This window comes from Martes martes, assembly GCF_963455335.1.
Source record: "Martes martes genome assembly, chromosome: 7".
Taxonomy (NCBI): Eukaryota; Metazoa; Chordata; class Mammalia; order Carnivora; family Mustelidae; genus Martes; species Martes martes.
Genome location: NC_137894.1, coordinates 99,344,753 through 99,357,080, shown reverse-complemented (window position 1 = coordinate 99,357,080; position 12,328 = coordinate 99,344,753). Strand labels below are relative to the sequence as shown.

General features: G+C 37.8%; 1 protein-coding gene across 3 annotated transcripts in view; it reads left to right on the top strand.

The window, feature by feature from the left end:
- Positions 1-12,328, top strand: part of FERMT2 (FERM domain containing kindlin 2) — a 93,094-nt gene that overhangs the window by 53,852 nt on the left and 26,914 nt on the right. For all 3 annotated transcript variants that reach the window (XM_080807330.1, XM_080807329.1, XM_080807328.1), the window contains exon 4: positions 11,113-11,247. In XM_080807330.1, coding sequence (XP_080663456.1) covers positions 11,113-11,247 — 135 coding nt within the window. The remainder of the gene's footprint in view (positions 1-11,112; positions 11,248-12,328) is intronic.

Here is a 12,328-nt window from a genome sequence, read left to right as displayed (position 1 = left end):
GACCGGGTTTCTCCTAGCTTGTCTACTAGATGTCATTCTTAGCTTCTAGAGGCCTCCCAAATTCCTTCCTCCATCTTCAAAAACAGCAGTAGCAAGTCCAGTCCTTCCTACTCTTAACATCTGTCTAACCTCTCCTTCTGTCTCATCTTTCCAATACTGACCTCTCCTGTCTTCTGTTTGGCAGGCCTCATATGACTACATTGGAGAGACTACCCATGGAGAGAATCAGGGGTGATCTCCCTTAAATCAGATCACTAGTAGCCTTAATTCCATTTGCAAAGTCTCTTCACAGCAGTCCCTAGATTAGTGTATAATTGTATAATCAGGGACAGAAGTTTTAAGGTGTTACCTCTGGAACTGTAGCCCTACCACAGAGTCCTTTCTCAAATGTCTGTCAATCACTGACTGTCCGTTCATATATTTAATAATGGGGCATTACAAATACCAATAGGAAGTCCTACATTAAATGAGGTTAGCTTGTCACCCCTCTCTGGGGTATTTAGACATTAAGTGAGCTTTATCAAATATCTCTATCTAAAAGATTGTTCCCTAGGCCTGTTTAGATTCTCCTCTAAGAGATCCTAAAGGGCATGCGTCTAAGGGATGGGTTTAATCCAGTATGGGACAGGATTCGTTTTTGTTTTGTTTTGTTTTGTTTTGTCAGTTTTCAGTGCTTGGTCATGCTTGATGTGTGGCACTATGAGTCAGTGTGTTTCTCATTGGTATTTCCTTTTACAAACACCTTGATTTTATTTTTCTCCCTTTTGTTAAGTCATTTACTACTCTCCCAATCTGGCTTCTGTCTCCCAAAATTTTTCTGCCTTTTTTTATGTGATATTTTCTCCTATTCTTTTTTCTTTTATTTAGTATCATTTTTTGGAGAGGATTGAAAATAAATGCACAAGTTCAGTATACATGTTTAATAAGATTCTCTAGACAGAATTTATTTATTTATTTTAAAAAATATTTATTTGACAGAGAGAGAAATCATAAGCAGGCAGAGAGGCAGGCAGAGAGAGAGGAGGAGGAAGCAGGCTCCCTGCTGAGCAGAGAGCCCGATGTGGGGCTCCATCCTAGGACCCTGAGGTCATGACCTGAGCTGAAGGCAGAGGCTTATAACCCACTGAGCCACCCAGGCACCCCTAGACAGAATTTATTTTTAAACTAAAATCTAATTATCTTACCTGAAAAGCCTTCTCTGCTCCTCAGTTCCTCACTTCCTCACCCCCATAGTTTCTGATACATATTATTTAGCATTTATGTAGTCCATCTTTCACCAGATTTGTCTTCTACTTGATAAAACACTGATTTTGAACATTACACTTCATTGCTATGTGTTATAAAGAGGTCCTAGGTCATCATTTTGTGGAGTGACTGCTAAATGCTACTTTATATTTATTGAAGTATAAAATTTAGTATGAATGAAAGACAGCACTGCATTTTGGTAAATCCATTTAAAAATAGTTGTCCAGGTGTATTTTAGTTAAGTATAAATTTTAGTTACTTTTGCTCTTCACCAGGCCCACTTTTATATGTGATTCAGATTTCTAAATTCACCGTTTAATTCTTTCTTGATACAAAACACAGTAAGTAAATGAGTTCTAAATTCCTGTATGAATGAAATAATTAGTGTCTTATGTGGAGGTGTAGGTTTACTTTACTTTTTGGTTATAATAAAATGAAAACTTATTCACAGGCTTCATGTATAGTCAGTGGCTACCCTGTTCCAATGTATAACTGCCTATCATTTGAGAAATAAGATGTCATTCTTCCCCTCCCCCCACCCCCCTTACCCTTTCCTTAAGCTACTAGTTTTTGAGAAGAAGTTGGTATCAGAATTACCTATGAAGCTTTTTTTTTTTTTGAGATGTAATTGACATGTTAGTTTCAGGTACATAAAATAATGATTTTATATATGTATACATTATGAAATGATCACCACAGTAAATCTAGTTAATGTCCATCACTAGAGCTTTTATAAAAACAAGCTGCTGGAAGCCCTGAGTCAGAGTATATGGGGGTATGACGGAAGCATATATTTTTAGTAGTATTTTTAACTTCACAAGCAATTCTCCTGGACACACACACACACATAAGAACTTTTTTATATGCTTATGACTGACCCAAAAGCTAGTTACACTTAGCAATATTCATTCTTCTAATAACATTAATAGCTGGTTTGTGAGCTGGACAGGAAATGACCGAGGAACAAAAATCTCAAAAGGATGAATCATGTAGTATAGTGATTCTCAAGCAGAAGGGACATGCCAGAAACATTTGGGATGGATTTTCAAATTAAACATGCTTTCTTTCCCCTCTCCCACTAAACCTGCCTATGATGAACTGTGATAGAAGCATGTCCTATATCTCAGGCATGATTCATCATATGTCCTTTTATATGTCTTTAGATTTTTCGCCCTGTACCAGTACCTGATATAGTTTGAACAGAGGAGAGAGAGACTACTACTACCACCCTACCCAACACTTGATACTGAAGTAGTGATTATTCAGAAGCTTGGGATTGTGTAATGCCTTTTGGATCTCCCAACCTGGCAGTAATGGCATTTAAAGGCGAGGGTATACTGAGCATTGAAAGTTTAACTCATAAGTGATTAGGTCTTTTAAAATACACTTTTTTTTTTTTTTTAATTTATTTATTTGTTAGAGAGAGAGAGCGAGCAAGCACAGGCAGACAGAGTGGTAGGCAGAGGCAGAGGGAGAAGCAGGCTCCCCGCCGAGCAAGGAGCCCGATGTGGGACTCGATCTCAGGACGCTGAGATCATGACCTGAGCCGAAGGCAGCCGCTTAACCAACTGAGCCACCCAGGCGTCCCTGATTAGGTCTTTTAGAACGTTAAATCTTGTTTATTTTAAAAGTACACTGGGAAAGGGGTGCCTGGGTAGCTGAGTGGTTAAGCCTCTGCTTTCAGCTCAGGTCATGATCTCAGGGTCCTGGGATCAACCCCGCATTGGGCTCTGTTCAGCAGGGAGCCTGCTTCCCCCACCTCTCTCTGCCTGCCTCTCTGCCTACTTGTGATCTCTCTCTCTCTGTCAAATAAATAAATAAAATCTTAAAAGAAAAAAAAGTACACTGGGAAATAATGGTTCAGTTCTACTCATTAAATATGGGTCAAAAAATATACTTTGTTAATCTACATAAAGCAGTTAATCCTAATGAATTAAACTTCAAAAATTACATTTGAGGATAAGTTGATTAACTTCTTTTTACCTGGAATATACAAGAATGAAGAGAATCTTTGATTTAATTAGGGAACTTTAGTTAAAGAATATGCTACACTATTTTTAACTTTAAAAAGAAATCAAGGGGTGCCTGGATGTCTCAGTTGGTTAAGTGTCCAGCTCTTGATTTTGGCTCAGGTCATGATCTCAGGGTTCTGGGATTGAGCCCTACGTTGGGCTCTGCGCTTATCATGGAGTCTGCCTAGGATTTTCTCTTGGTCTCCCTCTGCCCCACCACTCCCCCTGCTTGTTTTCTCTCTCTCTCTCAGATAAATATATAAATCTTTTTTAAAGATTTTTTTAAAAAATCAGACATCCCTGGAAGCTTTTTAAGAAAGTGACAATTTAAGGAGCAAGAATTTATTTTTAACACGATTTCTGCTGCTTAAAATATACATACCTCAAATTTATTAATAATTAAAGAGCAGTTATATCACCTGTCCTCTCTTAACATGTCTCTTCAGGACAGTTTTTCTGGTAATTCCATTTTTGCATTTCAGAAAAATATTCCCCAGAAAATAGCCTGTAGAATACAGGACAAAACAAAAACCTGATTTGTACCAGAGTGTTCATAATAGTAGAATTCAAATAACCAACAGAAAAACAGAAAAAAACATACAGTTATTAAAAGGTTTTTTGGACTTATTTTTTAAATGTGGGATGAGGTGTACATAAAATAGGTTTTTAAAAGAAGACTGTATTCAAGAGAGAGATTCAAGAGAAAGAGAAAGAGCATGAGCAAGGGGAAAGGCAGAGGGAGAGGGAGAAGCAGACTGCCTGCTGAGTGGGGAGACAGGCACAGGGCTTCCATCCCAGGACCCTGGCATCATGACCTGAACCCAAGGGAGATGCTTAACCGACTGAGCCACCCAGGCGCCCCTAAGATACATTTTTTTAAAAAAAGAAACTCCAGTGTGGTTTGCAGTGATTGCTACCATGCACTCTGCATGAAAATTAACTCTGACTTGAAGAAACCCAATAGGAAAAGAAGAAGACGAAGAAGAAACCTAATAGAAAAATTAGTGAAGGAAATATGAATGTCTAAAAACTCTTGAGATGTGCATCACTAGTAAAGAAATGTAAATTAAAAAAAAAGAAAATAAACATACTGTATTTCAAGTAAGTAAGGTTTTAAAAAACACATGTGCCCAACTTGCTCCACTTTTGTCATAAAATTACTACAACCTTTGATCTAGTAATTCCACTCCAGTGAATTCTTGAAGAAATGAAATGTGGAAAAATATGTGCACGGATAGATGTTTGTAAAATCATTATTTATAACATGTTCAGTATTAGAAGAATGGTTAAATTATGCTACATTTACACAGAATTTTATTTATTTTTAAAAGATTTTATTTATGTATTTGACAGGCAGAGATCACAAGTAGGCAGAGAGGCAGGCAGAGGTAGAGGGGGAAGCCGGCTCCCTGCTGAGCAGAGACGGATGCAGGGCTCTATCCCAGGACCCTGAGATCATGACCTGAGCCAAAGGCAGAAGCTTAACCCACCCAGTGAGCCACTGAGCCACTTAGGTGCCCCCACAGTACATCTATTTGTACATCTGTTAATATAATCCCTTATTTACATAGCCGTATTCCATTTTTCAAGAATGAGTTTTAAATGACTTAACTATTTATACTTTTGTAATTTCCAAATTTCTACCATAATCACATACTTTTTTAATTAGAGAAAAACATTAATACCTAGTACTTAATGAAGTACTTATTATGTGCCAGGCCTTGTTTAGGGAACGGTACCCATATTAATCATTTAATTTTCACAACAACCTCCTGAGGTACTATTATTCTCATTTTACAGATGAGAAAACTCAGGCGCTGGCATGCAGAGTAGCTTGTCCAGACTCCCAGTTACTAAGTAGTGGAGCTGTGTGATCTGAATGCAGCTGGTTTGGCTGTGTGCTTCAGCCTCAGAACAGGTCTCAGCAGCTCTACAGCAGTCTGCTCCGTCCTGCTCTCAGGTCCCCTACAAACAAAAAGCTTCCTGCATTTGTAATACTAGATTGAATCTAGGGGAAACTGAGCTTCTGAAGACACAAACTGCCCCTTGTAAAACTCCATCTGATCCAGTAATTTTTAGCAATCTATAGCATTACAGATTATGCGGTGGTTTGTATTTTGTGGTCTATTCTACTTAAACCCTGACAGTGAGGGTAGTGCTGCCGAATAAAAATACAGACCTAGTCCTCCTTTCTGCTATATTTTTCATTTTTGGTTTTTCTTGGCTCTCCTCCTCTCTACACTAATTTTTTAAGTATTTTTAAAAAATATTTTATTTATTTGTTTATTTGACACAGAGAGAGAGAGAGAGAGAGATCACAAGTAGGCAAAGCAGGCAGAAGGAGAGAGAGAAGCAGGTTCTCTACTGAGCAGAGAGCCCAATGCGGGGCTCAGTCCCAGGATCCTGAGACCATGACCCGAGCCGAAGGCAGAGGCTTAACCCACTGGGCCACCCAGATGCCCCTACGCTATTTTTAAATCAAGCTAATTTTGGTATAATTGGTGTATAATAAACTGTACCCTTTTAAAGTGTACAATGTGATGAGTCTTCACAGATGTTTACATCTGTGACTCTGTACCACAGGATAGAGAATATTTCTATTAGCCCTCAAACTTTAGTCAGACAACCATTTATTTGCTCTGTCACTACAGATTTGTTATTTTCTGGAATTTTTGAACAGAATTATATAGTGTATACGCTTTTTTTTTCTTTATTATTTATTTTTTTATATGCTTTTCTAATTGGTGTCTTCCACTTAATATAATGATTTTGCGATACATTCACGTTATTGTATCAGTTTCTTTTTACTGATGACTTGTGTTCCATTATGATTAGTATTCTACTGATATGAAAATACCACATTTGGTTTATCAATTTGGGTTATTTCTAGTTTTGGCTTCTGTGAGTAAAGCTGTTTACTTATGTGCTGTTCATTTTCTTGAGTAAATTAAGTAGAAGTAGAATGGTGAGGTTGTATGTTTCACTTTATAAGAGACTGCCAAACTTTTCAAAAATTGTCTCATTTCCCATGTCCACTAGCTGGGTATGAGAGTTCCATTTCCTCCTCCACATCTTCACCAACATCAGCTATTATCAGTCTTACTAATGTTGGCTACTCTGATGGGTACGTAGTACTTTCTCATAGTTTTAACTTGCATTTCCCTGATGCTTACTTAACCAACTAAGCCAGGTGTCCCTGTTAGTTTTTTTTTTTTTTTAATAAAGGATAGTTTTTTTGTGGAGTGTGTTTTATGTAAAAAATCTTTGTCTACTTATATTTTCTTTTAGGTCTATGATCCATTTAGAATTAATTTTTGTATATTATGTTACGTAAGGGCTAATGTGTTTTTTAAAAATCTATGAATCTCTCATTTAGCACTGTTTATTGGTAAGATTTTCCTTTCCTCTTGAATTGCCATGGCACCTTTGTCCAGAATAATTGACCACCTATATTTGGGTCTGCTTCTAGGTCCTCTTCATATATATATATGTCTTATCATTTAGCTAACAATAGCACTTTTTTTTCTTTTTTTTTTTAAGATTTTATTTATTTATTTGACAGAGATCACAAGCAGGCAGAGAAGCAGGCTCCCCGCTGAGCATAGAGCCCGATGCGGGGCCCAATCCCAGGACCCTGAGATCATGACCTTAGCTGAAGGCAGAGGCTTTAACCCACTGAGCCACCCAGGCTCCCCAATAGCACTTTTTTCTTAAGATTTTATTTATTTATTTGACAGACTGAGATCACAAGTAGGCAGAGAGGCAGACAGAGTGGGGGGGGGGGGGACCAGGCTCCCTTCTGAGCAGAGAGCCCGACGTGGGGCTTGATCCCAGAACCCTGAGATCATGACCTGAGCCACTCAGGCGCCCCTAGTTGCACTGTCTCGATTGCTATAGCTATATACGTGATGTTGAGTAGTCTAAGTTCTCCAACTTTAGTCGTCTTTTAAAAAATTGCTTAGACTATTCTAGGTTTGTTTTCATTCCACATGAATTTTACAATCAGCTTGTCATCTTATATAAAAGAGCAAGTTGGAATTTTAACTTGGATTCTATTGAATCTTTAGCTCAATTTAGGGAAAACTGACTTCTTAACAATTCCTGCAATTCATGGACATGGTATGTAATATAAAATATGTTATATAGCTATTCATATAGGTCATTGTTAATTGTTTTTGTTACTTTTACTTAACATTTTTGCCTCTTACCAGATTCTTCATATGTAAATGATTAAGATAAACACAGAAACTTGTCATTTTATATAAGACAGAAGAGATTGAATCAATTAAAACTTGGAGATTTGATAATGTTATGAAAGTACTTACATTTACTTCATGTATCATGTGTAACTTACAACATACAGGATGAATGAGGGATACCCAATAATCTAAAGCTTTTTTAAAAAAATTGAGGTATAATTGACATATAATAATAGTATCAAGTGTACAACATAGTGAATCGATACTTAATATACATTGCAAAATGACCACCGCATTCATTCTGCTTACTGTCTGTCACCATACAGAATTTATACAGTATTATTGACTGTACTCCCCAGGCTGCATATCACATCCCTGTGGCTCATCTGTTTTACAACTGGGAACTTGTACTTTTTAAAAAAATTTTTTGTTAGGTTTTTGTCAGACACAGAGAGCATGTGCATGCGCACAAGTAGGGGGAGCCACAGGCAGAGGGAAAAGCAAGGAAGCCCTGAGTGGAGCTCCATCCCAGGTCCCTGGAATCATGACCTGAGCCAAAGGCAGATGCTTAACTGACTGAGCCACCCAGGCATGCGGAACTTGTACTTCTTGATCCCCCTCTAACCATTGCACCTGCCTCCTCACAACTCCCTTCTCTGCTAGCGAACACCAGTTTGTTCTCTGTATCTATGCCTCATTTTTTTTTTTTTAAACATTCCACAAATAAATAAAATTGTGGTACTTGTCTTTCTCTAACTCATTTCACTTAGCATGTATTCTCTGGGTCCATCCATGTTGCTGCAGATGGCAAGAATTCATTCTTTTTTGTGGCTGAATAATATTCCTGTGTGTGTGTGTGTGTGTGTGTGTGTGCATCTTCTTTATCCATTCATCTATCAGTGCACCCTGAGGTTGCTTCCATATCTTGGCTATTACAAATAATGCTTCAACAAACATAAACCTTTTTGGATTAGTGTTTTTGTTACCTTTGGATAGATGTCCAATAATGGAACTGCTAGATCATAATCTTAGTTCTAGCTTTAAGTTTTTGAGGGACCTCCATACTGTTTTCCATAGTGGATGCACCAGTTTACATTGCTAAACAGTGCACAAAATTTCCCTTTTCTGGGGTGCCCGGGTGGCTCAGTTGTTAAGCGTCTACCTTCGGCTCACGTCGTGATCCCAGGGTTCCAGGATCAAGCCCCACATCGGGCTCCCTGCTCAGCGGAAAGCCTGCTTCTCATTCTTCCTTTGCCTTCTCTAATTGTGCACTCGCACTCTATCTCTCTCTCTCTCTCTCTCTCTGAGGTTATTTAAACCTTTATTTAAAGGTTTAAATAAAACCTTTAAAAAAAAAAGATTTCCCTTTTCTCCATATTCTAACACTTACTATTTTTTTATAATAATCATTCTGACAGGTGTAAGATGATAATTTCATTGTGGTTTTGATTTGCATATCCCTGGTGATTAGTGATTTGGAACCATCTTCATGTGTTTGTTGGCCATCTGTGTGTCTTCTTTGGATAAATGTCTTCAGATCCTCTAATTGGATTGTTTGCTTTCCTGTTACTGAGTTCTATGAATTGTTTACTTATTTTGGATATTAACCTGTTACTGGTTATATGATTTGCACATATCTTCTATTCAGTGGGTTGCCTTTTGATTCTGTTGGTTTCCTTTGCTGTGTAGAAGCTTTTTAGTTTGATGTGGTCTCATTTGTTTATTTTGTTTCCCTTGTCATTGGAGTCAGATCCAAAAAAAAAAAATTTTTTTTTTTCTAAGACTGATGTCAAAGCTTACCACATGTTTTCTTCTAGGAGTTTTATGCTTTCAGGTCTTAGATTCAAGTCTTTAATCCATTTTGAGTCAGTTTTTGTATATGGTCCAGTTTCATTCTTTTGAATACAGCTGTCCAGTTTTCCCAGCATCATTTACTGAGGAGACCATCCTTTTCCCATTGTATATTCTTAGCTCCTTTGTCATAAATTGACCACATAGGTATATGTGAACTCTCAGGCTCTTTATTCTCTTCCATTGATTTATATGTGTTTTTATGCAAATACTGTACAGTTTTGATTACGAGAGCTTTGTAGTATAGTTTAAAATCAAGCAGTGTGTACCTTCAGCTTTGTACTTTATCAGGATTGTTTTGGCTGCCATGGTCTTCTTTGGTTCCATACAAATTTTAGAATTATTTGTTCTAGTTCTGTGAAAAATATCATTAGAATTATTAGAATTTCAATAGGAATTGCATTAAATTTGTAGATTGCTTTGGTTAATATGGTCATTTTACTAATATTGGTTCTTTCAAACCAGAAACATGGAATATCTTTCCATTTATTTCTGTCTTTATTTTTTTTTCCCATCAACTCCATATAGTTTTCAGCGTACAGTACAGGTCTTTTACTTCCTTGGTTAACTTTATTCTTAGAAGGGTGCCTTGGTAGCTCAGTGGAACATCTGGCTCTTGGTTTTGGCTTAGGTCATGATCTCAGGGTCATGAGATCCAACCCCACAATGGGCTCTGTGCTCATCGCAGAGTCTGCTTGTCCTTCTTCCTCCCCCTCTGCTCTTCCCCATGCTCATGCTCCCACACATGCATGCGTGCTCTCTCTCTCTCTCTTATAAATAAATAAGTCTTTTTAAAACAGTTTAAAAAAACCAGGGGCCCCTGGGTGGCTCAGTTGTTAAGCATCTACCTTTGGCTCAGGTCATGATTCTGGGGTCCTGGAATCGAGCCCCACATCAGGCTCCCTGCCTGGTGGAGAGCCTGCTTCTCCCTTTCCCACTCCCCCTGCTTTTGTTCCTTCTTTGGCTATCTCTCTCTGTCAAATAAATTTGAAAAATCTTAAAATAAATTAAAAATTAAAAAAAAACCACCAAATGTATTGCTGGGTATTTTACTTTTTTGATGTAGTTGTAAATGGGATTGGTTTTCTCAACTTCTGTTTTGCATAGTTTATTATGTATAAAAATATAACAGGTGGGTTTTGTTTTTTTCTTAAGATTTTATTTTTTTGAGAGAGAGCGAGAGAGAACATGAGTGGGGGATAGGGATCATGACCTGAGCCGAAGGCAGATGCTTAACTGACTGAGCCACCCATGTGCCCCAAAAAGAACACAACAGGTTTTTGTGTAGTGATTTGCATTACCTTGCAACTTCACTGAATTTTACTGGTTTATTAGTTCCAGTGGTTTTTGATGGGAGTAGTTAAGGTTTCTATATATCGTATCATGTCATCTGCAAATAGTGATGGTTTTCCTTCTTCCTTTCCAATTGGTATGTTTTTATTTCTTTTTCTTGCCTAGTTGCTGTGGCTAAGATATAAATCTAACTTTTTTATGGTTTTAGTTAAATAAATATATAAATGAGTTCTAATATTTTCTCTCTGTACCCTAGCAGATTGTTCTCTTTCTATTTCAAGGCTACTACATTCATTAGATGGTATTGGATACTTTGGGAGATTATTTGTAGAAGTGCCATACTTCAGTCTTTTACATGGCATTATTAACGTCTGGCAAAACAAACACATACATACATAGAAGGAAACTGTGAATTCTTACATTGGAATGGATTAATAGATGAATTTTCCAGATGTAAAGTGCTTAAATTTTCCATTATGCTACTAAAATAATCTTTCTTCTTATTTTAACAGATATCAGACACCCTGAAGAACTTTCTCTCTTGAAAAAACCCAGAGATCCAACTAAGAAAAAAAAGAAAAAGCTAGATGACCAGTCTGAAGATGAGGCACTTGAATTAGAGGGCCCTCTTATCACTCCTGGATCAGGTAAGACTTTGCAGAGGCATAGTGTGCTAACCATGGATGTGTCTATATGTTTGTGGTTTTTTGACAAATGGTATACATAGGTCCAGAGAGTGATCAACTTTAAAAAACTCTCTTTCAGCACTTTTTCCCCTCAGTCATCATGAAATCCCCACTAAGGTCTGTCATGTGCAAAGCATTGTGTCAGGTGTTAATAGCTGCATCAATAAAAAAGGAAGGCTGGTTCTCTGCTCAGGAAGAATCAGAAAGGGGCAATCAGTACCTTAACTGGGCTCAGTTTTTTGCATTGCAAAAATTGGACAGTTTTCTTAGTATTCAGTTCCTTTTTTCTGTATTCTGTGAAAACCACAATTACTTAGTTAAGACATGATTACTTATGTGGGTTACTTAAAATCTCTGTGCTTTGCATATACTGGTCCCTTTTCACCTTTTTCCTTTAAGGTTTTTTGTTTGTTTGTTTTAAAGATTTTTGTTTATTTATTTGACACAGAGAGAGAGATCACAAGTGGGCAGAGAGGCAGGCAGAGAGAGAGGGGGAAGCAGGCTCCCCGCTGAGCAGAGAGCCTGACGCGGGACTCGATCCCAGGACCCCGGGATCACGACCCGAGCCGAAGGCAGAGGCTCAACCCACTGAGCCACCCAGGCGCCCCTCCTTTAAGGTTTTGCCCCTTAAAGAAGCTTCCTTACATTTCCTTCCATTACCTTCCCAACCTGAATTAGGTATCCTTCTATCTTAAGTCACCAGACTTTTCTGTGTTACATTATATTGCATGTTCTTACCTAATAAATTGTGAGGTCCTGGCGTGATGAAACTGTCTCTCACATTTTTGTTAACCAGAACTTGACTTAACATGTGGCATCCAGCAGGAGCATAGGCAGTGTCTTTTGGGTAGCTAGATGACTAATTAAATGACATGGTTATTTTGTCCTGGGCATACACAGGGACTGGACGTTACAGTTTCCCATGTGTCTCAGCCACACATTTATAAATCCATTTCTTAGGAAATAGGTTCCTCAGTCAGTAAGTAAACTAATTTAACTAATTCAGTTTGTTCTTGGTTTTTTACATTCTGGGGTAATGATG